The sequence below is a fragment of the Pseudophryne corroboree genome, chromosome 9, assembly GCF_028390025.1.
Source record: "Pseudophryne corroboree isolate aPseCor3 chromosome 9, aPseCor3.hap2, whole genome shotgun sequence".
In the NCBI taxonomy this organism is placed as follows: Eukaryota; Metazoa; Chordata; class Amphibia; order Anura; family Myobatrachidae; genus Pseudophryne; species Pseudophryne corroboree.
The window spans coordinates 350,976,031-350,999,555 of record NC_086452.1 but is presented as its reverse complement, the minus strand read 5'-3'; the positions used below and the strand labels follow the sequence as shown (position 1 = coordinate 350,999,555).

Here is a 23,525-nt window from a genome sequence, read left to right as displayed (position 1 = left end):
GTACCAGCTGTTGTTGTGCAAAGGTAATCGAATCCAACCTCGCCCTTTTTATACTTGTCCTAAATTGTACCACTGCTAAATTTTGGCTGCTCCAAAACATCTTCAACTTTAAGAACTCAATGGCTGCAAGCTACACTGTACTCGTTATTTTTGCCCATATAAAGGGGTGTATGTACTAAGCAGTGAAAAGAACGGAAAAGCGAGCCAGTGGAAAAGTTGACCATGGCAACCAATCAGCACTGAAGTAACATTTATAATTTGCATACTTTAAAATTATACAGAGCAACTGATTGGTTGCCATGGGCAACTTCTCCACTGGCTCATTTCTCCACACTTATCACTGCTTAGTACATGCCCACCTTAGGCTCTTGACTCATATCCTTTCTAGCTCCTTACACTGAACTGTCATCCCTCTCATCAATTGCCATCGCTGCATAACTCTATTACCTTCATCTATTCCTGATAGTCTCAGGCTATGGGGCTTATGTAATAGCCTGCAAAGTGCTGGCTCTGCGGAAATTCCAGCGAGTCTGCCTGTATTTTTAAAGTGACGATCATTTAAAAGGCAAAACCAACCTGGTTTTGCCTTTTAAATGATTGCCGTTTTAAAAATACGGGCAGACTTGCCTGAATTTCTGCAGAGCCTGCAGCTCGCAGGCTATTACATAAGCCTCTATGTCTTCTTAATATTTAGCATCAAACAGAACTGGTAGAGACATAACCTCACTATGAATTATCTGTGAGAGCACATTAGAGCTCTTAGTCATTAATTAAATACAGTTGCTGAATATTCATATTTCTACCCTATAGGGAACCATTAACCTGACTGTTTCAAACGGGAACATGTTGACATTCCTTAAAGCGATCGTGCAGCTATATACAGTAGTCTGTATTTGACTATGCAATGCAATTCTGTTCATAACCAGCTGTAGAGTATATGTCTGCTCTATTCTACATGAAGTGCATTCTTAGATAAACATATGCATGTTGAATATTTGTTCAGCATGTAATATTTGGGTATTGCAATTTTTATGCAGTTCATGCAGAAATCTGCAGTATGGTGTATCCTTTTGTTATCGGATCAGCTTTTCTAGAAAGATCTTTGTAAATATATATATATTACATATTATACATTGATGTTGACAGTTTTGTCAATATATCACCATGACCATTAACCAACTGATCATCATTCATTATCAACATATATGCACAAAAATAAGTACAGTCATTTTTATTTCTTGATATAGCCATGACATCACCCCTTACAAGCTCTATAAAATACAAGATTGGTAGACATATGTATAGAAACATATACACTGCGTTATCATTATTAATATTATTGTTATTACACTACACAGTTATAGTGATTTCATCAATTTAACATATTATCAAATAATTATTGTGATAATATATCCCCCATTGTAGATTATACATATATTGCAAGATAGCGACCATAAGTCTTTAAACGGTTACTTAATTCTTTGACTTTGAAGAGCCCTATAAATTACACTAATCTGTTCATTGTAAATTGTACTGTATCTGTGTGATTTGTTATAGTCCTAGTAGATATGTGTTAACTGTATATTGTACAAAGATATTTCTGGTCCTGAAGAGACACTTGCAGAGTTTATTGTAAGAATAGACTAGGTAGAGCAAAGTGTCCGAATCATTAATTGAGGTATAGGGAGGAATTCAATTGTGAGCAAAGGGGGGGCGCGAAATGCTATTGCCGCAGCATTTAAATGCTGGCATCAGCTTCCCGATTCGCCCCCTTTACCCAGCCCGATTCACTTTAAAGTGCTTGTTACTCTATGGTGTACACTTTTGAGTGAGATCCTGCCGCCGTGGAGTGCGGCGGGTGTTATGGGAATTTGGCCAGGCGAACAAGTCGCCATCAATTGTGTTTCCCCCACAGTCCCAAACAAAGTCATGCTAATCTTAAAGCTGGAATTTGTGAAATGATTTAAGAAACTAATTACTTTGCATTAAGACCTGTAAATAACAGCAGCCCTTTACTGTAAACTCCCCTTATCCTGTGCCGCGCTGTCCTTCTATGCTATACTATTGTATGCAGATCACCAATACGTCTATCACATTCACTGTACACAACCGCACATGGTCATCTTCTGCTCCGCTATGGAAGCGCTCTCTAACAACGTGATACTGCACACATTATTCACCATTACAGTTATCACAATGTGTACATTTCCTTCCAGGGTTCCATCATCGTCCTCTGAGTCCTAGCAAGCCTGCACCCACAAGCAGCATTATACTGGTAGATAGCATTGCTTGCACATTGCATCCTTTCTTACATCCAGTTTCTTTACTACCCAGAGCATCATCCCCTTGTACTCACTTGGGGATGGATCACGGTCCGTGGGAAGGGCTGAGACAAGGCAATGGTGAGGTGCTCCAGAGAAGGGTTTCCTTCTTAAATACTTTCTCCATCTATTCTATTTTGGGAAGGTTCATCCCCTCCTTCTCAGCATCCAGGTCCCTTGGTGTCAGATACCCTGAGGCAGCAGGAAAGAGATCATGTTTATTGACAAGTAACTCATCAAGAAACTCTATTAATATGCCTGGCAGGGGCTCAGATCCTAGACTTGGGCTCTGAGGCCAAAGGAGGAAGAAGGACTGGTAAAAAGACAATCTGCCTGAAATCTAAGAGCGGGGGTGGGGGTATTGCACCCCTAGAGACTGGCAATCTGCTACTGCCCTTGAGCTACATTTACAGATCCATGGTAATAAATATTTTTATATATATTTTTTTAATAGAAAATCAGAAGACTCAGGGCTCTTATCCAAGTAATATCTAGGTGGATGACAAATGTGGTCAAATGTCTACAGGATCCCAGACAGGAGCAGAAAGGACTTGGCCTTGATTGGATTTTATGTTCATCTGGTGGCTGTTGGATGATCTGTCAATGATGATGAAGATGATGTCTCTGAATTCATTATACTGTACATAAGTATATACTGCCATAGTGAAACTACAACTATGAAGTTTGAACTGGATCTAATAATGTTTTCTAGTTTGTATAACTGAGAAAAATGGAATTATTAATATATATATATATATATATATATATATATATATATATTGTAATATCTAGATCAGGCTGGGTGATGTGTTTGTTACCTGACTGTAACTGTGTTTCTGGATTTTGTTCCAGGACTTAGTCTACTCTTACCCTTTGCTGCAGTTTGGACCAAGCCACGGGTTGCACGGAGTGAAGCACACTTGGAATGGAAAAGCCATGGATTAACCACAAGTCACCCCGCCTCCCCCTTGTTATTTGCTGTGTGCCAGGACTGCTGAATGAATAAACTTGGACACAAACACATAGCTTGTTGTAACTGCAGGTATGAAATTGACAGCCAAGAGTAAGTGGAATCCTGATTATGCCTTTTGTACAAATGAACTCAGCTAGAGGTCACTAAACACTGAAATACAAATAATAACTCAGCATTCATAATTCATAACTACAAGCCTGCACAATGTGCAGCGTTGGGTCTCAAACTTGTTTTCTGGCACCCCCAAACATTGCATGTACTTAATTTGTCTGCAATCAAGGGCACAGGTTAATTAATACGTAGAATGTGTTAATCTTGCAGAATGAGATAATCACTAATTAATACTCTTCTTAGATGTTATAGAACACAGTTTACTATTTGTGGTTCCTAAGGGCAGGTTTGAGAACCACTGTTGTAATGTATATACAGGTTGAGTATTTCTTATCCAAAATTCAAAATCTCACATTTTTGGGTCCCCTACAGAGATAATGACATATATATTATATATCATGTGTATATATAGATATATTATATAGATATATAATATAATATATATATATATATATATATATATATATATATATATATATATATATATACACAGTACCATAAAGCATTTTCTGGAGGGGGAAGTGTTGGGGCATGTCACTGCAGTTTGTGTCATCATGGCTGCATCGTCTATTGCACCATTATGGTTCTCATCATCGCCATATGGCCAGCGAACAGCATAATTGAGCTAATCCCTCCCATGCACTAAATAAGATGATGGAATCCAGGAGGGATTGCAACTCCCCAAAATTTTGACATTCCAGGGGGAAGGGGGGGGGGGGGGATGTATCAAACCTTCAGGAGAGATAAAGTATCAACCAATCAGGTTCTGTCATTTTTCACAGCCTGTAAAATGACAGAAGCTGATTCATTGGTACTTTACCTCTCTCCACATTATCTCTCTCCAAGGTTTGATGCATCTGTCCCCAGGAGATCAAGCAAGTATACTCAAAGGCTAATAGTGCCTATTTCCTGGGTCACTGCTATCAATGGAATCCTCCTTCTACTGCACAGTTTGCCATAATTGCAGTGTACATGTCGTGGATACAATACACATGAGCGTTAAATTGGATAATAATAATAATAATTGGATGGCTTTGTATGAAAATACCATTTCTGAAAAGCTGTATATAATCGTATTTATGTTTCTAGACAGTGTCGCACAAGAGCTTTTTATGCAGCCCAAACAAATAGCTTGGAAAGTTATGTCACAGCTGCATGAAAAGTTCTCCATAGTACTATTTCCAGCAGCTGTTCGGTTGCTCATGTGACATCGCAGATAAGAGTGCCATAGACTTCTATGAGGTTCTTTTTTTTTTCTCAAGCAGTTTTTCAGTCCTAAATGCTTCAAATTTTAGGCTGACCATATTATCCCTTTAACATGGGACACTCATGAATTACACAGGTTCTGTGGCTGCTTAAAACCAAGTGAAATGCAGGCTTCTAGCCAGCCAGCCACAGAACCTGTGTAATTCATGAGCGTTCCAGGTTAAAGGGATAATATGGTCAGCCTACTCATTGAACTCTTTGTTTATGTGTATTGTGTGCTGTTTGTTTATTTCTTTCTTTCTTTATTGTCTTTTATGTTTTCATGTTTTTAGTAAAATCATTGGTTCACTTACGTGTGCGGTTCCATTCTCACATCACAGGGGCAGAGGTGACATTGGGGCACCTATTCTTTACGCATTTTCCTAACTGCTACTTGCAGCTTTATTATAGTTGTCAGAGCAGATCATCTGCCCTGTGTAACTCCCTCTAGTCAAAACCAATACATTTCACAGTAGGGCAGCACATATGAAAAAGCGCTGGAAGCCAAACCGTAACAGCAACAGTGTCCGTGTGACAGCATCCTAAAGCTTTTACTGACTTTGACTGGAAATGCAGCTTTTTGGTCGTATGTACTGCCGTCTGCTAAGGAAGTCAAGTGGTTGTCAAATCTCCGGTTATCTGGTGTGTCTGTAAAATATGTCCTTTCTTTTTTTTCACAGTATAATTTAAGACTATTTCTCTGACGTCCTAAGTAAATGCTGGGGACTCCGTCAGGACCATTGGGAATAGCGGCTCCGCAGGAGACAGGGCACAAAAGTAAAAGCTTTAGGATCAGGTGGTGTGCACTGGCTCCTCCCCCTATGACCCTCCTCCAAGCCCCAGTTAGATTTTTGTGCCCGGCCGAGAAGGGTGCAATCTAGGTGGCTCTCCTAAAGAGCTGCTTAGAGTAAAAGTTTTGTTAGGTTTTTTATTTTCAGTGAGTCCTGCTGGCAACAGGCTCACTGCATCGAGGGACTTAGGGGAGAGAAGTGAACTCACCTGCGTGCAGGATGGATTGGCTTCTTAGGCTACTGGACACCATTAGCTCCAGAAGGAGTCGGAACACAGGTCTCACCCTGGGGTTCGTCCCGGAGCCGCGCCGCCGACCCCCTTGCAGATGCCGAAAAGTGAAGAGGTCCAGAAACCGTCGGCAGAAGACTTTTCAGTCTTCATAAGGTAGCGCACAGCACTGCAGCTGTGCGCCATTGTTGTCAGCACACTTCATAGCAGCGGTCACTGAGGGTGCAGGGCGCTGGGGGGGGCGCCCTGGGCAGCAATGATAGTACCTTATTCTGGCTAAAAATACATCACATATAGCCCCTGGGGGCTATATGGATGTATTTAACCCCTGCCAGGTCTCAGAAAAACGGGAGAAGAAGCCCGCCGAAAAGGGGGCGGGGCCTATTCTCCTCAGCACACAGCGCCATTTTCCCTCACAGAAATGCTGGTGGGAAGGCTCCCAGGCTCTCCCCTGCACTGCACTACAGAAACAGGGTTAAAACAGAGAGGGGGGGCACTTATTTGGCGATATGTATATATATAATAAAATGCTATAAGGGAAAAACACTTATATAAAGGTTGTCCCTGTATAATTATAGCGTTTTTGGTGTGTGCTGGCAAACTATCCCTCTGTCTCCCCAAAGGGCTAGTGGGGTCCTGTCCTCTATCAGAGCATTCCCTGTGTGTGTGCTGTGTGTCGGTACGTGTGTGTCGACATGTATGAGGACGATGTTGGTGAGGAGGCGGAGCAATTGCCTGTAATGGTGATGTCACTCTCTAGGGAGTCGACACCGGAATGGATGGCTTATTTAAGGAATTACGTGATAATGTCAACACGCTGCAAGGTCGGTTGACGACATGAGACGGCCGGCAAACCAATTAGTACCTGTCCAGGCGTCTCAAACACCGTCAGGGGCGTTAAAACGTCCTTTTACCTCAGTCGGTCGACACAGACACGGACACTGACTCCAGTGTCGACGGTGAAGAAACAAACGTATTTTCCTTTAAAAAGGGCCACACGTTACTTGTTAAGGGCAATGAAGGAGATGTTACATATTTCTGATACTACAAGTACCACAAAAAAGGGTATTATGTGGAGTGTGAAAAAACTACATGTGGTTTTTCCTGAATCAGATAAATTAAATGAAGTGTGTGATGATGCGTGGGTTTCCCCCGATAGAAAATTATTGGCGGTATACCCTTTCCCGCCAGAAGTTATGGCGCGTTGGGAAACACCCTTTAGGGTGGATAAGGCGCTCACACGCTTATCAAAACAAGTGGCGTTACCGTCTCCAGATACGGCCGCCCTCAAGGAGCCAACTGATAGGAGGCTGGAAAATATCCTAAAAAGTATATACACACATACTGGTGTTATACTGCGACCAGCGATCGCCTCAGCCTGGATGGGCAGCGCTGGGGTGGCTTGGTCGGATTCCCTGACTGGAAATATTGATACCCTTGACAGGGACAGTATTTTATTGACTATAGAGCATTTAAAGGATGCATTTCTATATATGCGAGATGCACAGAGGGATATTTGCACTCTGGCATCAAGAGTAAGTGCGATGTCCATATCTGCCAGAAGATGTTTATGGACACGACAGTGGTCAGGTGATGCAGATTCCAAACGGCACATGGAAGTATTGCCGTATAAAGGGGAGGAGTTATTTGGGGTCGGTCCATCGGATCTGGTGGCCACGGCAACAGCTGGAAAATCCACCTTTTTACCCCAAGTCACATCTCAGCAGAAAAAGACATCGTCTTTTCAGCCTCAGTCCTTTCGTCCCCATAAGGGAAGAAGACTGCAGCAGGCAGCCTATTCCCAGGAACAGAAGCCTTCCACCGCTTCTGCCAAGTCCTCAGCATGACGCTGGGGCCGTACAAACAGGTGCGGTGGGGGGTCGTCTCAAGAGTTTCAGCACGCAGTGGGCTTACTCGCAAGTGGACCCCTGGATCCTACAAGTAGTATCCCAGGGGTACAGATTGGAAATTCGAGACGTCTCCCCCTCGCAGGTTCCTGAAGTTTGCTTTACCAACGTCTCCCTCCGACAGGGAGGCAGTATTGGAAACAATTCACAAGCTGTATTCCCAGCAGGTGATAATCAAAGTACCCCTCCTACAACAAGGAAAGGGGTATTATTCCACACTATATTGTGGTACTGAAGCCAGACGGCTCGGTGAGACCTATTCTAAATCTGAAATATTTGAACACTTACATACAAAGGTTCAAATCAAGATGGAGTCACTCAGAGCAGTGATAGCGAACCAGAAAGAAGGGGACTATATGTGTCCCTGGACATCAAGGATGCTTACCTCCATGTCCCAATTTGCCCTTCTCACCAAGGGTACCTCAGGTTCGTGGTACAAAACTGTCACTATCAGTTTCAGACGCTGCCGTTTGGATTGTCCACGGCACCCCGGGTCTTTACCAAGGTAATGGCCGAAATGATGATTCTTCTTCAAAGAAAAGGCGTCTTAATTATCCCTTACTTGGACGATCTCCTGATAAGGGCAAGGTCCAGAGAACAGTTGGAGGTCGGAGTAGCACTATCTCAAGTAGTTCTACGACAGCACGGGTGGATTCTAAATATTCCAAAATCGCAGCTGTCTCCGACGACACGTCTGCTGTTCCTAGGGATGATTCTGGACACAGTCCAGAAAAAGGTGTTTCTCCCGGAAGAGAAAGCCAGGGAGTTATCCGAGCTAGTCAGGAACCTCCTAAAACCAGGCCAAGTGTCAGTGCATCAATGCACAAGGGTCCTGGGAAAAATGGTGGCTTCTTACGAAGCGATTCCATTCGGCAGATTCCACGCAAGAACTTTTCAGTGGGATCTGCTGGGAAAATGGTCCGGATCGCATCTTCAGGTGCATCAGCGGATAACCCTGTCTCCAAGGACAAGGGTGTCTCTTCTGTGGTGGCTGCAGAGTGCTCATCTACTAAAGGGCCACAGATTCGGCATTCAGGACTGGGTCCTGGTGACCACGGATGCCAGCCTGAAAGGCTGGGGAGCAGTCACACAAGGAAAAAATTTCCAGGGAGTGTGATCAAGTCTGGAGACTTCTCTCCACATAAATATACTGGAGCTAAGAACAATTTACAATGCTCTAAGCTTAGCAAGACCTCTGCTTCAAGGTCAGCCGGTATTGATCCAGTGGGACAACATCACGGCAGTCGCCACGTAAACAGACAGGGCGGCACAAGAAGCAGGAGGGCAATGGCAGAAACTGCAAGGATTCTTCGCTGGGCGGAAAATCATGTGATAGCACTGTCAGCAGTGTTCATTCCGGGAGTGGACAACTGGGAAGCAGACTTCCTCAGCACGACCTCCACCCGGGAGAGTGGGGACTTCATCGGGAAGTTTTCCACATGATTGTGAACCGTTGGGAAAGACCAAAGGTGGACATGATGGCGTCCCGCCTGAACAAAAAACTGGACAGGTATTGCGCCAGGTCAAGAGACCCTCAGGCAATAGCTGTGGACGTTCTGGTAACACCGTGGGTGTACCAGTCGGTGTATGTGTTCCCTCCTCTGCTTCTCATACCTAAGGTACTGAGAATTATAAGACGTAGAGGAGTAAGAACTATACTCGTGGCTCCGGATTGGCCAAGAAGGACTTGGTACCCGGAACTTCAAGAGATGCTCACAGAGGACTCATGGCCTCTGCCGCTAAGAAGGGACTTGCTTCAGCAAGTACCATGTCTGTTCCAAGACTTACCGCGGCTGCGTTTGACGGCATGGCGGTTGAACGCCGGATCCTAAGGGAAAAAGGCATTTCGGAAGAGGTCATTCCTACCCTGGTCAAAGCCAGGAAGGAGGTGACCGCACAACATTATCACCACATGTGGCGAAAATATGTTGCGTGGTGTGAGGCCAGGAAGGCCCCACGAAGAAATTTCAACTCGGTCGATTCCTGCATTTCCTGCAAACAGGAGTGTCTATGGGCCTCAAATTGGGGTCCATTAAGGTTCAAATTTCGGCCCTGTCGATTTTCTTCCAGAAAGAATTGGCTTCAGTTCCTGAAGTCCAGAAGTTTGTCAAGGGAGTACTGCATATACAACCCCCTTTTGTGCCTCCAGTGGCACTGTGGGATCTTAACGTAGTTCTGGGATTCCTCAAATCACATTGGTTTAAACCGCTCAAATCTGTGGATTTGAAATATCTCACATGGAAAGTGACCATGATGTTGGCCTTGGCCTCGGCCAGGCGAGTGTCAGAATTTGCGGCTTTGTCTCACAAAAGCCCATATCTGATTGTCCATTCGGACAGTGCAGAGCTGCGGACTCGTCCCCAGTTTCTCCCTAAGGTGGTGTCAGCGTTTCACCTGAACCAGCTTATTGTGGTACCTGCGGCTACTAGGGACTTGGAGGACTCCAAGTTGCTAGATGTTGTCAGGGCCCTGAAAATATAGGTTTCCAGGACGGCTGGAGTCAGGAAAACTGACTTGCTGTTATCCTGTATGCACCCAACAAACTGGGTGCTCTTGCTTCTAAGCAGACGATTGCTAGTTGGATGTGTAGTACAATTCAGCTTGCACATTCTGTGGCAGGTCTGCCACAGCCAAAATATGTAAATGCCCATTCCACAAGGAAGGTGGGCTCATCTTGGGCGGCTGCCCGAGGGGTCTCGGCTTTACAACTTTGCCGAGCTGCTACTTGGTCAGGGACACACCCTGGCTGAGGAGGACCTGGAGTTCTCTCACTCGGTGCTGCAGAGTCATCCGCACTCTCCCGCCCGTTTGGGAGCTTTGGTATAATCCCCATGGTCCTGACGGAGTCCCCAGCATCCACTTAGGACGTCAGAGAAAATAAGAATTTACTTACCGATAATTCTATTTCTCGTAGTCCGTAGTGGATGCTGGGCGCCCATCCCAAGTGCAGATTGTCTGCAATACTTATACATAGTTATTGTTACAAAAATCGGGTTATTATTGTTGTGAGCCATCTTTTCAGAGGCTCCGCTGTTATCATGCTGTTAACTGGGTTCAGATCACAGGTTATACAGTGTGATTGGTGTGGCTGGTATGAGTCTTACCCGGGATTCAAAATCCTTCCTTATTGTGTACGCTCGTCCGGGCACAGTATCCTAACTGAGGCTTGGAGGAGGGTCATAGGGGGCGGAGCCAGTGCACACCACCTGATCCTAAAGCTTTTACTTTTGTGCCCTGTCTCCTGCGGAGCCGCTATTCCCCATGGTCCTGACGGAGTCCCCAGCATCCACTACGGACTACGAGAAATAGAATTATCGGTAAGTAAATTCTTATTATTTTGATACTTGCAGCTAAAGGAGTGAATAAAAAGAAACAAATACAAATGATAGATTAAAAGGATCTTATATGTGCTCTCTGAATATACTATAATACACAATACAAATAATATTATTTACTCATATTACTCATATTCTTATATTAATAATAATAATAATAATAATTATTATTATTATTATTATTGGGATGGTATCGGGTAAAATACTGACAACGGCATCCCGGAAGTCAGGATGCCGACACTAAGGTGGTAAAGAGACTAGCCCTAATCTCCAACCCCCCCGAATCCTAACCCTCCTTACCCACAGCCTGACCTTAACCTACCCTACTCCGTGCAGCCTAAACCTAGCCTTCCCTCCCCTGCAGCCTAGCAGTAACCCTTCCAGGGATGCCTAACCCTAAATCCCCCTCCCCATGGTCTAACCTTAAAACAGCCTAACCACCCTCCCTCCAGCCTAAACCTAACCCCCCGCCCCGTGGCTTACCTCTCCAAGTCCTCATTTGGGATCCCGGCAGTCAGGATCCCATCGACGGGATCACATACTATATACCCTGCACCCATTATTACATTTACTTACCCGCCCATCAGATTGTCCTGCCGGCTGTCTGCACCATCATTGTGCGAGATGTTCAGAAATATAGCGTTGGTGATATTTTCTGAATTAATCACTGGAAATATTTCACCACCAGGGCCTTTTATCTGAAGATAGTGAATGATTATAATATATACAAATATAACAAAAGTACACACAAAAAGAGTGTATTCCCGCCTATATGCAGAGCTTGAGATTCCAGTCAGCAACAGTAACATATATATATACTATACTGTATCTGGTTTATGCTGTGTACACACCACTGACACATGTGTCCAATTGTAAGCTATTTATTTTCTTTGCACTAAACACATTTGCTATTACTAATAAACTAAACCACAAAGGGCCGGATGTAATGAAGGCTGAGTTGGCCAGAGGTCCGGGTTCCCAGCCGAACTCAGACATTTTTAAAGTGGCAACCATGGCCCTCATTCCGAGTTGATCGGTCGCAAGGCGAATTTAGCAGAGTTACACACGCTAAGCCGCCGCCTACTGGGAGTGAATCTTAGCTTCTTAAAATTGCGACCGATGTATTCGCAATATTGCGATTACTAACTACTTAGCAGTTTCTGAGTAGCTCCAGACTTACTCTGCCTGTGCGATCATTTCAGTGCTTGTCGTTCCTGGTTGACGTCACAAACACACCCAGCGTTCGCCCAGGCACTCCCACCGTTTCCCCGGCCACTCCTGCGTTTTTTCCGGAAACGGTAGCGTTTTCAGCCACACGCCCCTGAAACGCCGTGTTTCCGCCCAGTAACACCCATTTCCTGTCAATCACATTACGATCGCCGGAGCGATGAAAAAGCCGTGAGTAAAATTACTTTCTACATAGTAAAGTTACTTGGCGCAGTCGCAGTGCGAACATTGCGCATGCGTACTAAGCGGATTTTCACTGCGATGCGATGAAAAATACCGAGCGAACAACTCGGAATGAGGGCCCATGTACAAGGCAAAACCATGTCTTGTACACGATTGCCGCTTTAAAAAAACGTCCTAGTCCGGCCGGGGACCCGCACCTTCGGCCAACTCTGCCTTCATTACATCCGGCTCAAAAACTGTAATACAGTGAAGACAACTCTTCACAGGTACTGTATTTATAGATAAACAGAAAATGTGCTTATAGAAACAATGGGGGTAATTCCAAGTTGATCGCAGCAGGAAATTTTTTAGCAGTTGGGCAAAACCATGTGCACTGCAGGGGGGGCAGATATAACATGTGCAGAGAGAGTTAGATTTGGGTGGGTTATTTTGTTTCTGTGCAGGGTAAATACTGGCTGCTTTATTTTTACACTGCAAATTAGATTGCAGATTGAACTCACCACACCCAAATCTAACTCTCTCTGCACATGTTATATCTGCCCCACCTGCAGTGCACATGGTTTTGCCCAACTGCTAAAAAATTTCCTGCTGCGATCAACTTGGAATTACCCCCATAATAAATGTCCGTGCAACAAAAGTGAGCACTAATCAGTATTAGATGCGTATCACCAAATGTAAGCGAATTGTCATCATCTAAATTTATTTACACCTGACCCTGACTGTCCTCAAATAATGTGGTTTTACCAGGAATCTACAGTATACATCGTCTTCCTGGTCTGCATGTGTTTGCAAGAGACTAAACATGCCCTTACAGTACTTCACTCAATCTACGTTAGAATGCCCTCATTCCGCTCTCTATTGCCCATCCAGATGCAAACAGGTGTAAGTGGCAGAATGGCACAATTCTGCATGGGCCATATGGGTGCGCCCAGTGTTCTGGGTGTGTACAGTGTAAATTCATACACTATGCCAAGGGATGTAGTGTTACTTTTGCAACAACCTCAAATTATCAGTTGCTGATTTGGAAACATCATCAACCACAAAGCATCGCATAGCTAAATGCTTGTTACGTTAGTGATGCTCAACCAGACAAATTGCTCATGATAGTATTTGTCATAGGCAAGTCTGTGGATGAATGTGATAAAGGGGGTTGGGTACGAAATATGGATCCCATGGCCAGAATGTAGCCCTTTAAACCGGGACACTCATGAATTACACAGGGGTAAGCACTATAGACAGCAATGTGAAACATGAATGTCGCTTGAGGTTTGACTGCCAAGTTTTGAAAGCTGTACGTTAAAGCAGCTGAAGAAACTAAATAATCAGCAGAAGGCAAGTAGAGCTGTATAAGACAGGGTGACATCACCTCAGCTATTGTAGTTGCCTTTGACCAGTGTGGTGCACCATCATTACATGCATGGTATATTGCCTGCAGAGTCCAAAGTCATATTACTAAAAATAAAAGCTTTTACTTTTCCCTTAACCCAATTAAGACAGAAATAATGACTGTTATGTAACCAGAGGGGCAGAGAGGAGCGAGTACATACATTTGCTGCATTAGCATATAGACGCGCCTGTGCTGAGTATTGCCTTGCTTCAATGTAACCACCCAATACCGGGGCCACCAGATATCTTGGGGGCACAGACTGCAACTAAGTTGTATATGACTTCAGAAAGAATAAGATAAATGAAGTGACCATTTTCTTCTAGACTCACCAGAAGCATACCAGTGTAATCTGTATACGTACCTAATCTTGCAAGGGTTCAGTATGATATACCGATGGACGGGATGCCGGCTGTCAGTATACCGACAGCGGCATCCCGTCCATCATAATCCCGACAGCCCCCCATTTAGCCCCCTAACCCCTATCTTTTCCTTACCCTAACGCTAACCATCCCTTGTGGGTGCCCACCCCTCCCCACTAGGTGCCTAACCCTAACCCTCCCTACCCCACGGCCTAAACCTAACCCTCCCCGCTAGGTGCCTAACCCTAACCTCCCCCTATACCCTAGCGCTCCGTGTGTGTAGTCTATCCCGAGCCTAACTCCCCTTCTGCTTCCTGAACCTAAAATCCGCCCCCCAACACGGCAGTACGGCAGCGCGTCCTGCTGTCAGAATGTTCGGGATGCCGTATGGCGGTATTTTGATGCCGGCATCCCGTCTGGCTTCGGTATTTTGACACTGGTATTGTGTCTTTTATTGATATCCCGGTATCGGTATATCAACCATCGGGATCCAGTTTGTCGGTAAGCTAACTGCTTCCCTCTTGCAATCACCATGCTGTCAGTAAAGGAACACACAAAGCCAGACAACATTGTGAACTCAATGCTGACTGCTGCATTATCACAAAAGTGAGTCTTGCAGAAGGAAGTATCGCTAAGGAATTGTACTGTACCAGTTGCAGTGCAAAGAAGACTGCAAAGCAGGACCGACAGGCCCCTGATTCTCCACTTGAGGTATCCACCTCCTCACCCACATCCCACCTGGACCACTGGTGCCACTGATGCCAGGAGGTCAGTGGCACCAGTGGAGCCTTACCCGTGTTTTGAGCGGGGGAGGGGGATGGAGGACACACGACACCACTAGAACTAATGATGAGATGGTCATTGCAGGTTCTTTCCTGCAAACCCCAAATGCCGACAGCTAGGGAGAGCGCGAGGGATGTTAATCGATAAAAGATGAACCAAAATGTTCCAGCCAACAAACAAACAATACACTAGAGATGTGTGGCGGGCATTTTTCGTTTTTGTGTTTTGTTTTTGGATCTGGATCCCCGCTCGTGTTTTGGATCTGGATTGGTTTTGACAAAACCACCCTTTCGGGTTTTGGTTTTGGCATAGAATTTGGGGGTAATTTTGATCCTCCGGTATTATTAATCTCAATAACATTAATTTCCACTCATTTCCGGTCTATTCTGAAAACCTCACACCTCACAATATTGTTTTAAGGCCAAAAGGTTGCACCGAGGTCACTGGATGACTAAGCTAAGCAACCCAAGTGGGCGGTAAAAACACCTGGCCCATCTAGGAGTGGCACTGTAGTGTCAGACAGGATGGCACTTTTAAAAACTATGCCCCAAACAGCACATCATGGAAAGAAGACAAAGAGGTGCAATGAGGTAGCTGGATGACTAAGCTAAGCGACACAAGTGGGCGGCACAAACACCTGGCCCATTTAGGAGTGGCACTGCAGTGGCAGACAGGATGGCACTTTTAAAAACTAGCCCCAAAGAGCACATAAACAAAGAAGAAAAAGAGGCGCAATGAGGTAGCTGGATGACTGAGCTAAACGACACAAGTGTGGGCACAAACACCTGGCCCATCTAGGAGTGGCACTGTAGTGGCAGACAGGGTGGCAGTTTTAAAAAATAGGCCCCAAAGAGCACGTGATGCAATGAAAAAAAAAGAGGGGCACAGAGGTCGCTGGATGACTAAGCTAAGTGACACAAGTGTGCGGCACAAACACCTGGCCCATCTAGGAATGACACTGCAGTGGCTGACAGGATGGCAGTTTTTAAAACTAGGCCCCAAACAGCACATACTTGACTATGTACTTCACTTTAATTTCATTTAATTGACACTTGACAATGACTTCTGATGATTGCGCTGCAGGTGACGTATAAGGGACAATGGCCCTCATTCGAATTGTTCGCTCGCAAGCTGCTTTTAGCAGCTTTGCACACGCTAAGCCGCCGCCTACTGGGAGTGAATCTTAGCATAGTAAAATTGCGAACGAAAGATTAGCAGAATTGCGAATAGACACTTCTTAGCAGTTTCTGAGTAGCTCCACACTTACTCGGCAACTGCGATCAGTTCAGTCAGTTTCGTTCCTGGTTTGACGTCACAAACACTCCCAGCGTTCGCCCAGACACTCCCCCATTTCTTCAGACACTCCCGCGTTTTTCCCAGAAACGGCAGCTTTTTTTCACACACACCCATAAAACGTCCGGTTTCTGCCCAGAAACACCCACTTCCTGTCAATCACATTACGATCACCACAACGAAGAAAAAAACTCGTAATGCCGTCAGTAAAATTCCTAACTGCATAGCAAATTTACTTGGCGCAGTCGCAGTGCGAACATTGCGCATGCGCAATTAGCGGAAAATCGCTGCGATGCGAACAAAATTACAGAGCGAACAACTCGGAATGACCACCAATGTTCCAAGGTGGTTAACGTCCTTACCCATACTTATTATGGATTGACAAAGGAAACAGATGGCTTGACACCTGTTGTCCGGATTTGTGGAGAAATAATTCCACACCGAAGAGGTGGCTTTTTTGGTATTTTGCCCAGGCATGACAATGGGCTTTTTCATCCCATGGCCAACAACTGTTTCCACTGGTGCCTTATTCAAACAAACCACATCACCATCAGAATCCTCATCGTCAACTTTCTCCACAGCGCCAGCTACACCCATATCCTCATCCTGGTGTACTTCAACAGTGACATCTTCAATTTGAATATCAGAAACTGGTCTGTGGGTGCTCCTTCCAGCACTTGCAGAGGGCGTGCAAATGGTGGAAGGAGCAACCTCTTCCCATCCAGTGTTGGGAAGGTCAGGCATCGCAACCGCCGACACACTTGCACTCTCTTTGGGGATTTGTGATACCATGTTAGAACGCACAGTTCTTTGCTGTGCTTTTGCCAGCTTATCTCTTTTAATTTTTCTAGCGGGAGGATGAGTGCTTCCATCGTATAGTGAAGCTGAACCACTAGTCGTGAACATAGGCCAGGGCCTTAGCCATTCCTTGCCACTCCGTGTCGTAAATGGCATATTGGCAAGTTTACGTTTCTCCTCAGACGATTTAAATTTATTTGGCTTTTTGGATTTTACATGACCTCTACTATGACATTGGGCATCGGCCTTGGCAGACGATGTTGATGGCTTTTCATTGTCTATGTCATCATGACTATTGGCAGCAGCTTCAGCACTAGGAGGAAGTGGTTCTTGATCTTTCCCTAGTTTATCCTCCAAATTTTTGTTCTACATTATTTTCCTGGAGTTAAATAACAATATGCGGCACAGGAGAGCGTACCCCTACACCACACAGGGTAAACCCTGTAAAAATTATTTGGCTTAAACATTAATAACCCCTTTATTTGAAGTAAATAATATACAGCACAGGACAGCACCACTGGACTTATACGGCAGTACCCCTGGACTTATACGGCATTACCCCATGACTTATATGGCAGTACCGCTGGTCTTATACGGTAGTACAGCTGGACTTATACGGCAGTACCCCTGGACTTATATGGCAGTACCTCTGGACTGGACTTATACGGCAGCACCACTAGATTGGATTTATACGGCAGCACCACTGGACTTATGGCAGCACAGGACACCACCACTGGACTTATGGCAACACAGGACACCACCACTGGAGTGACTGGATTGATGCAGCACAAAACAGCACCACTGGACTGGACTTATACAGCACCACTGGACTTATACGGCAGTACCCCTCGACTTATATGGCAATACTGCTGGACTGAACTTATACGGCAGCAGCACTGGACTGCACTTGTACGGCAGAACCCCTGGACTTATACGGCAGTACCCCTGGTCTTATACGGCAGCAGCACTGGACTGCACTTACACGGCAGAACCCCTGGAGTTATACGGCAGTACCCCTGGACTTATACGGCAGCAGCACTGGACTGCACTTATACGGCAGAACCCCTGGACTTATACGGCAGTACCCCTGGTCTTATACAGCAGTACCCCAGGACTTATATGACAGCACCACTGGACTGGACTTATACGCCAGAACCCCTGGACTTATACGGCAGTACCCCTGGTCTTATACGGCAGTACCCCAGGACTTATACGACAGCACCACTGGACTGGACTTATACGGCAGCACCACTAGACTGGACTTATTCAGCAGCACCACTGGACTGGACTTATACGGCAGTATCCCTGGACTTATACGCCAGTACTGCTAGACTTATACGGCAGTACCGCTGGACTTATACAGCAGTACCCCTGGACTTATACATCAGTACCCCTAGACTTATGCGGCAGTACCCCTGGACTTATACAGCAGTACCACTGGACTTATACGGCAGCACCACTGGACTGGACTTATACGGCAGTACCCCTGGACTTATATGGCAGTACCTCTGGACTGGACTTATACGGCAGCACCACTAGATTGGATTTATACGGCAGCACCACTGGACTTATGGCAGCACAGGACACCACCACTGGACTTATGGCAACACAGGACACCACCACTGGAGTGACTGGATTGATGCAGCACAAAACAGCACCACTGGACTGGACTTATACAGCACCACTGGACTTATACGGCAGTACCCCTCGACTTATATGGCAATACTGCTGGACTGAACTTATACGGCAGCAGCACTGGACTGCACTTGTACGGCAGAACCCCTGGACTTATACGGCAGTACCCCTGGTCTTATACGGCAACAGCACTGGACTGCACTTACACGGCAGAACCCCTGGAGTTATACGGCAGTACCCCTGGACTTATACGGCAGCAGCACTGGACTGCACTTATACGGCAGAACCCCTGGACTTATACGGCAGTACCCCTGGTCTTATACAGCAGTACCCCAGGACTTATATGACAGCACCACTGGACTGGACTTATACGGCAGAACCCCTGGACTTATACGGCAGTACCCCTGGTCTTATATGGCAGTACCCCAGGACTTATACGACAGCACCACTGGACTGGACTTATACGGCAGCACCACTAGACTGGACTTATTCAGCAGCACCACTGGACTGGACTTATACGGCAGTATCCCTGGACTTATACGCCAGTACTGCTAGACTTATACGGCAGTACCGCTGGACTTATACAGCAGTACCCCTGGACTTATACATCAGTACCCCTAGACTTATGCGGCAGTACCCCTGGACTTATACACCAGTACCACTGGACTTATACGGCAGCACCACTGGACTGGACTTATACGGCAGTACCCCTGGACTTATACGGCAGTACCCCTGACTTACACTGCAGCACCACTGGACTGGACTTATACAGCAGCACCACTGGACTGGACTTATACGGCAGTACCCCTGGAATTATACGGCAGCACCACTGGACCTTTTTTTACGGCAGCACCACTGGACTGGAATTATGCGGCAGTACCCCTTGACTTATGCGGCAGTACCCCTGGACTTATATGGCAGTACCCCTGGACTTATATGGCAGTACCGCTGGACTTATACGGCAGTACCCTTGGACTTATACGGCAGTACCCCTGGACTTATACGGCAGTACCGCTGGAGTTATATGGCAGCACCACTGGACTGGACTTATACGGCAGCACCACTGGACTGGACTTATACGGCAGCACCACTGGACTTATGGCAGCACAGGACACCACCACTAGACTTATGGCAGCACAGGACACCACCACTGGACTGATGCAGCACAAGACAGCACCAGTCGAATGGACTTATACAACAGCACTGGACTTATGGCAGCACAGGACACCACCACTGGATTTATGGCAGCACAGAACACCACCACTGAACTGATGCAGCACAAGACAGCACCACTGGACTGGACTTATGCAGCACAAGGCACCACCATTGGACCGATGCAGCACAAGACAGCACAACTGGAATTATATAAAAGAGCAGGTCGCCGCCCCACGCGCCACGCCACTTTTCCGCACAGACACTGAGGAGACACGTCCTCTCGCTACACTCTTCAGGACTGGAGTGAAAATGGTGGCAACGTGCGGCTCATTATATGGTATCCAAAACCCGCGAGAATCCGACAGCGGGATGATGACGTTTTGCCTCGTTCTGGTTTCGAGTCTTGCGGGAAAACCCAAGCCGGACTCGGAGCGTGAAGTTCGGGGGGTTTCGGTTCTCAGGGATCCGAACCCGCTCATCTCTACAATACACCCTAACACCACCCATTGAAATCCTAACAATAACTAACTGAACAAGGCTACCCTGTCTTACCAGTGTTAGCTGACTCATCCGAAGTGGTAGAAATGGCCGTTAGGCATATTTCTTGTCATCTGTCAATCATACGGTACCGTTTAAATCTCATTTAGTTTACCTCTTATTTTAAAACATAAAAAATTATATTCTGTTGACGCTACATGAAAACTGTATTATAGACACGTTAGTGTTTTTGAATCTCAGACATGGGATCTATTATCCAGGATGCATAAACTTTCCAAATAAGGAGGTTTTATATCATTTAGCGCACCATGCCTAAAACCTGCGGCTTAGTTGGCAGAATTGGGCTGTAATGGGGGTATAGATGCAACTGTTAACTATGCAGAATTGGGCAGTAGCATAAATACATCTGGGTCATTGTGATAATGACGCACAGATGGGAGCAGTCTGCATTCCTGTGTGTGTACAACACTGTGCTACTTTATGTGGGAGCCATCTGTTTTACATTCAACTCTGCATTGGCCGCTTGGAGATCATATCTGTGTTTATGATACAATCACAGACAGACCATCAGCAATTATTTACTATTCTACTTACATAGTTTTTGCAACTCTTTGGATGATTGTTTTCTAGACATTGTGTATATACGGATTCAGTATGAGATACCGGTGGTCGGTATCCGCGGCAGTCAGGAGGCCGACCCCGGAATCCCAACAGCTGGAATCCTGGCAGCAAGTGCTGCGAGTCCACTTTCCACACTTCGGGCCTGGTGGCGAGCGTAGCTCGCCAAGCTATTATATTCCCCGTCGGGTGGTGGCGTGAGCCACTACCCATAGAGGAATATTGGGCTTCTTTCAGGATTCCAACCGCCGGCATTTTCACGACTGTCAGGATTCCAGCGTCAGTATCCTGACTGCCAGGATCCCGACAGCCGGTAAATTAACTACAATTATTACATACGTTTTTGTTAATTTCATATAATGTGCTTTAGTCATAACGTCAAATAAACACTGTTACCAAAAAAAAAAACCCATAAATGGATTATGTAGTTACATATGCTGCCAGGCAATTACTGAGAAAATAGCCTAGCATGTCCTCACCTAAAATCTGTAATTGAAAGTATTCTTGAAGAAATTGCTTTTACAGTGAAAGTTATTACACTCTGATTTGTTCACTTAGTAATTAATTGATTATAATTGAGTGTTTTCCGAACATCTGCTTTTATGCCCATTAGTATTAAACAGATTATGTGGCACTTAAGGGGATTGTAAAACTCCTCTACGTTACATAGGAAACATGGATTCACAGAACATCGGAATTTACTGTCACTATTAATCCATATTGTATGTACCTGGAAGATTGTATAAGTAGCCCTCTGTCTATGGTGTGGTATAGGTGCAACTTTCTGAGGTTTGACTGCTTACCGCACATGGGTTTCTGTTCACATTGCCTTCTGAGATGGATCCAATCAGATCCCTCCCAGTGTCCCCTACAGCATGTGCATCATACAACGCATGCGCATGAGGACTCCCGAGTCTTAAACCTGGACGTCCCCACACCGCAAAGGACATCTCTCATTTGGAAAGCTGTCCTTTGCTAAATCTTCATGCGTGTGGTGTTAATAAATGCCAATATGCATACGATGAGTGGCAGGATGCTGCAATGCTTGATGCATCCCGCCCACAGTCCTCTTCGTCCCAGGCACTGTGGGTAATTCACTGAACATTTGCCACTACACATATAGCTTAAGTCAGTGGTGGAATTAGTGGGCGGTGCATTGGAGCACGCCGCAGTGAAAGGGCCCACAGCCGGCGGCATTACAGTGAGTCAAACTAACTAATTTTATTGCATCCACCACTGCTCTACCAGACCCGAATAGTGACATGTCACGGTGCCACAATCGGGCCAGATTAATTCGGGCCCTTAATTAATTCTTTCTGACCCTAACCTGGCTCTTCCTCTCTGACTGGACAGTCCATGTTGCAGATGCCAGTGATCTTAGTAGAGGAGCATCCCTGCCTCCACCTCTGTCTGCATGCACATTGCACACACCAGCTCCACCTGTTATTCACACAGCATGCGCCGCATCGCTGCTCCCACTGGCAGATCTGCAGATCTTTAGTGATGGCAGCACTGGGAACAGTCTACATCTGGGGTTTTGGGTCCAGTGACTATGCTTTTGATCCTGCGTCTGGGGGCTCACCTGTGACACAATAAGTGTCAGCTGAGTATGGGATGCCATACCCAACCCCTGAGTATCCCCACATGCCTCCAACATGCATGTTATCAGCACATCTGATGGCCTGTGTCCTGCAGGAACCCACAGACAGTTAACTGGCAGCAGTCAGACATGAATGGGTGCATTTGACAGGAATTATTGACAAGCAGTGGGCACTGGAGTAGATGGCACAACTTTGCTGGGCACCCAAGGACAGATGAGTTGAACATTTATTGTTATCACTTGTGTCACTGAGTACAATGCATGACTGACCTCAGCAACAAGTGGCAACTACTGAGTCTGCAAGCATCATCCTTCAATCTAACTTACACTGGTCTGCTGTACAATACTGATTTAAGGGGGTCCGTTTACAAATATGCAGAAGGGACAATTGATAGACATTTTTTCATAATGGGATGATGCTGCATATTAATAATGCATTACAATCAGTGACGCCGAGAGAGAGGCGGGTACTCTTTATCCAGGCCTTTTGACCTGTCGACCTAGCACATGTCGACCTAGAAACCCTGTCGACCTTCCAACCCTGTAGACCTAGTGACTATCGACCTATAGTGGTCGACCTAAACATTGTCGATTTGATGAGCCACACCCGTAGTTGTGCCCCCAGTAGTTTTGCCCCCTGTAGACTTGTGCCTCCTGTAGCTGTGCCCTCAGTAGTTGTGCCCCCAGTAGTTGTGCCCCCAGTAGTTGTGTCCCCCAGAGGTTGAGCCCTCAGTAAATGTGCCCCTAGTAGTTTTGCCCCCAGTAGTTTTGCCCCCCAGTACTGTGCCCTCAGTAGTTGTGACCCCATTAGTTTTGTCCCCATTAGTTGTGCCCCCTGTAGCTGTGCCCCCAGTAGCTGTGAACCCAATACTGTACCCTCAGTAGTTGTGCCCCCTGTAGATGTACCCCCAGTACTGTGCCCTCAGTACTTTGCCCCCAGTAGTTGTGCCCCCTGTAGCTGTGCCCCCAGTATCTGTGCCCCAAGTAGTTGTGCCCCCTGTAGAGTTGTGCCCCCTGTATTTATGCCCCTAGTAGCGCCGCTTACCAATAAATAAATAAATACCAGCCCCGTTCCTG

At 45.9% G+C, this 23,525-nt stretch overlaps 2 protein-coding genes across 10 annotated transcripts in view; one reads left to right on the top strand and one right to left on the bottom strand.

Annotated features, from left to right (window-relative positions):
- PVALB (parvalbumin) overlaps positions 1-2,461 on the bottom strand; it is a 408,212-nt gene extending 405,751 nt beyond the window's left edge. Inside the window, exon 1 of one of the 4 annotated variants that reach the window (XM_063940672.1) lies at positions 2,357-2,461. The gene's annotated coding sequence lies outside the window, so the exon portion shown is untranslated. The remainder of the gene's footprint in view (positions 1-2,356) is intronic. The other 3 variants (XM_063940673.1, XM_063940674.1, XM_063940675.1) reach the window with 3 other exon arrangements.
- NCF4 (neutrophil cytosolic factor 4) overlaps positions 1-23,525 on the top strand; it is a 554,470-nt gene that overhangs the window by 186,458 nt on the left and 344,487 nt on the right. For 3 of the 6 annotated variants that reach the window (XM_063940666.1, XM_063940671.1, XM_063940670.1), the window contains exons 1-2: positions 2,513-2,741; positions 3,174-3,363. In XM_063940666.1, the coding sequence (XP_063796736.1) occupies positions 3,320-3,363 (44 nt within the window). In that variant the 5' untranslated portion in view covers positions 2,513-2,741; positions 3,174-3,319. Of the gene's footprint in view, positions 1-2,512; positions 2,742-2,787; positions 2,962-3,173; positions 3,364-23,525 lie in introns of those variants that run through there. The other 3 variants (XM_063940669.1, XM_063940667.1, XM_063940668.1) reach the window with 3 other exon arrangements.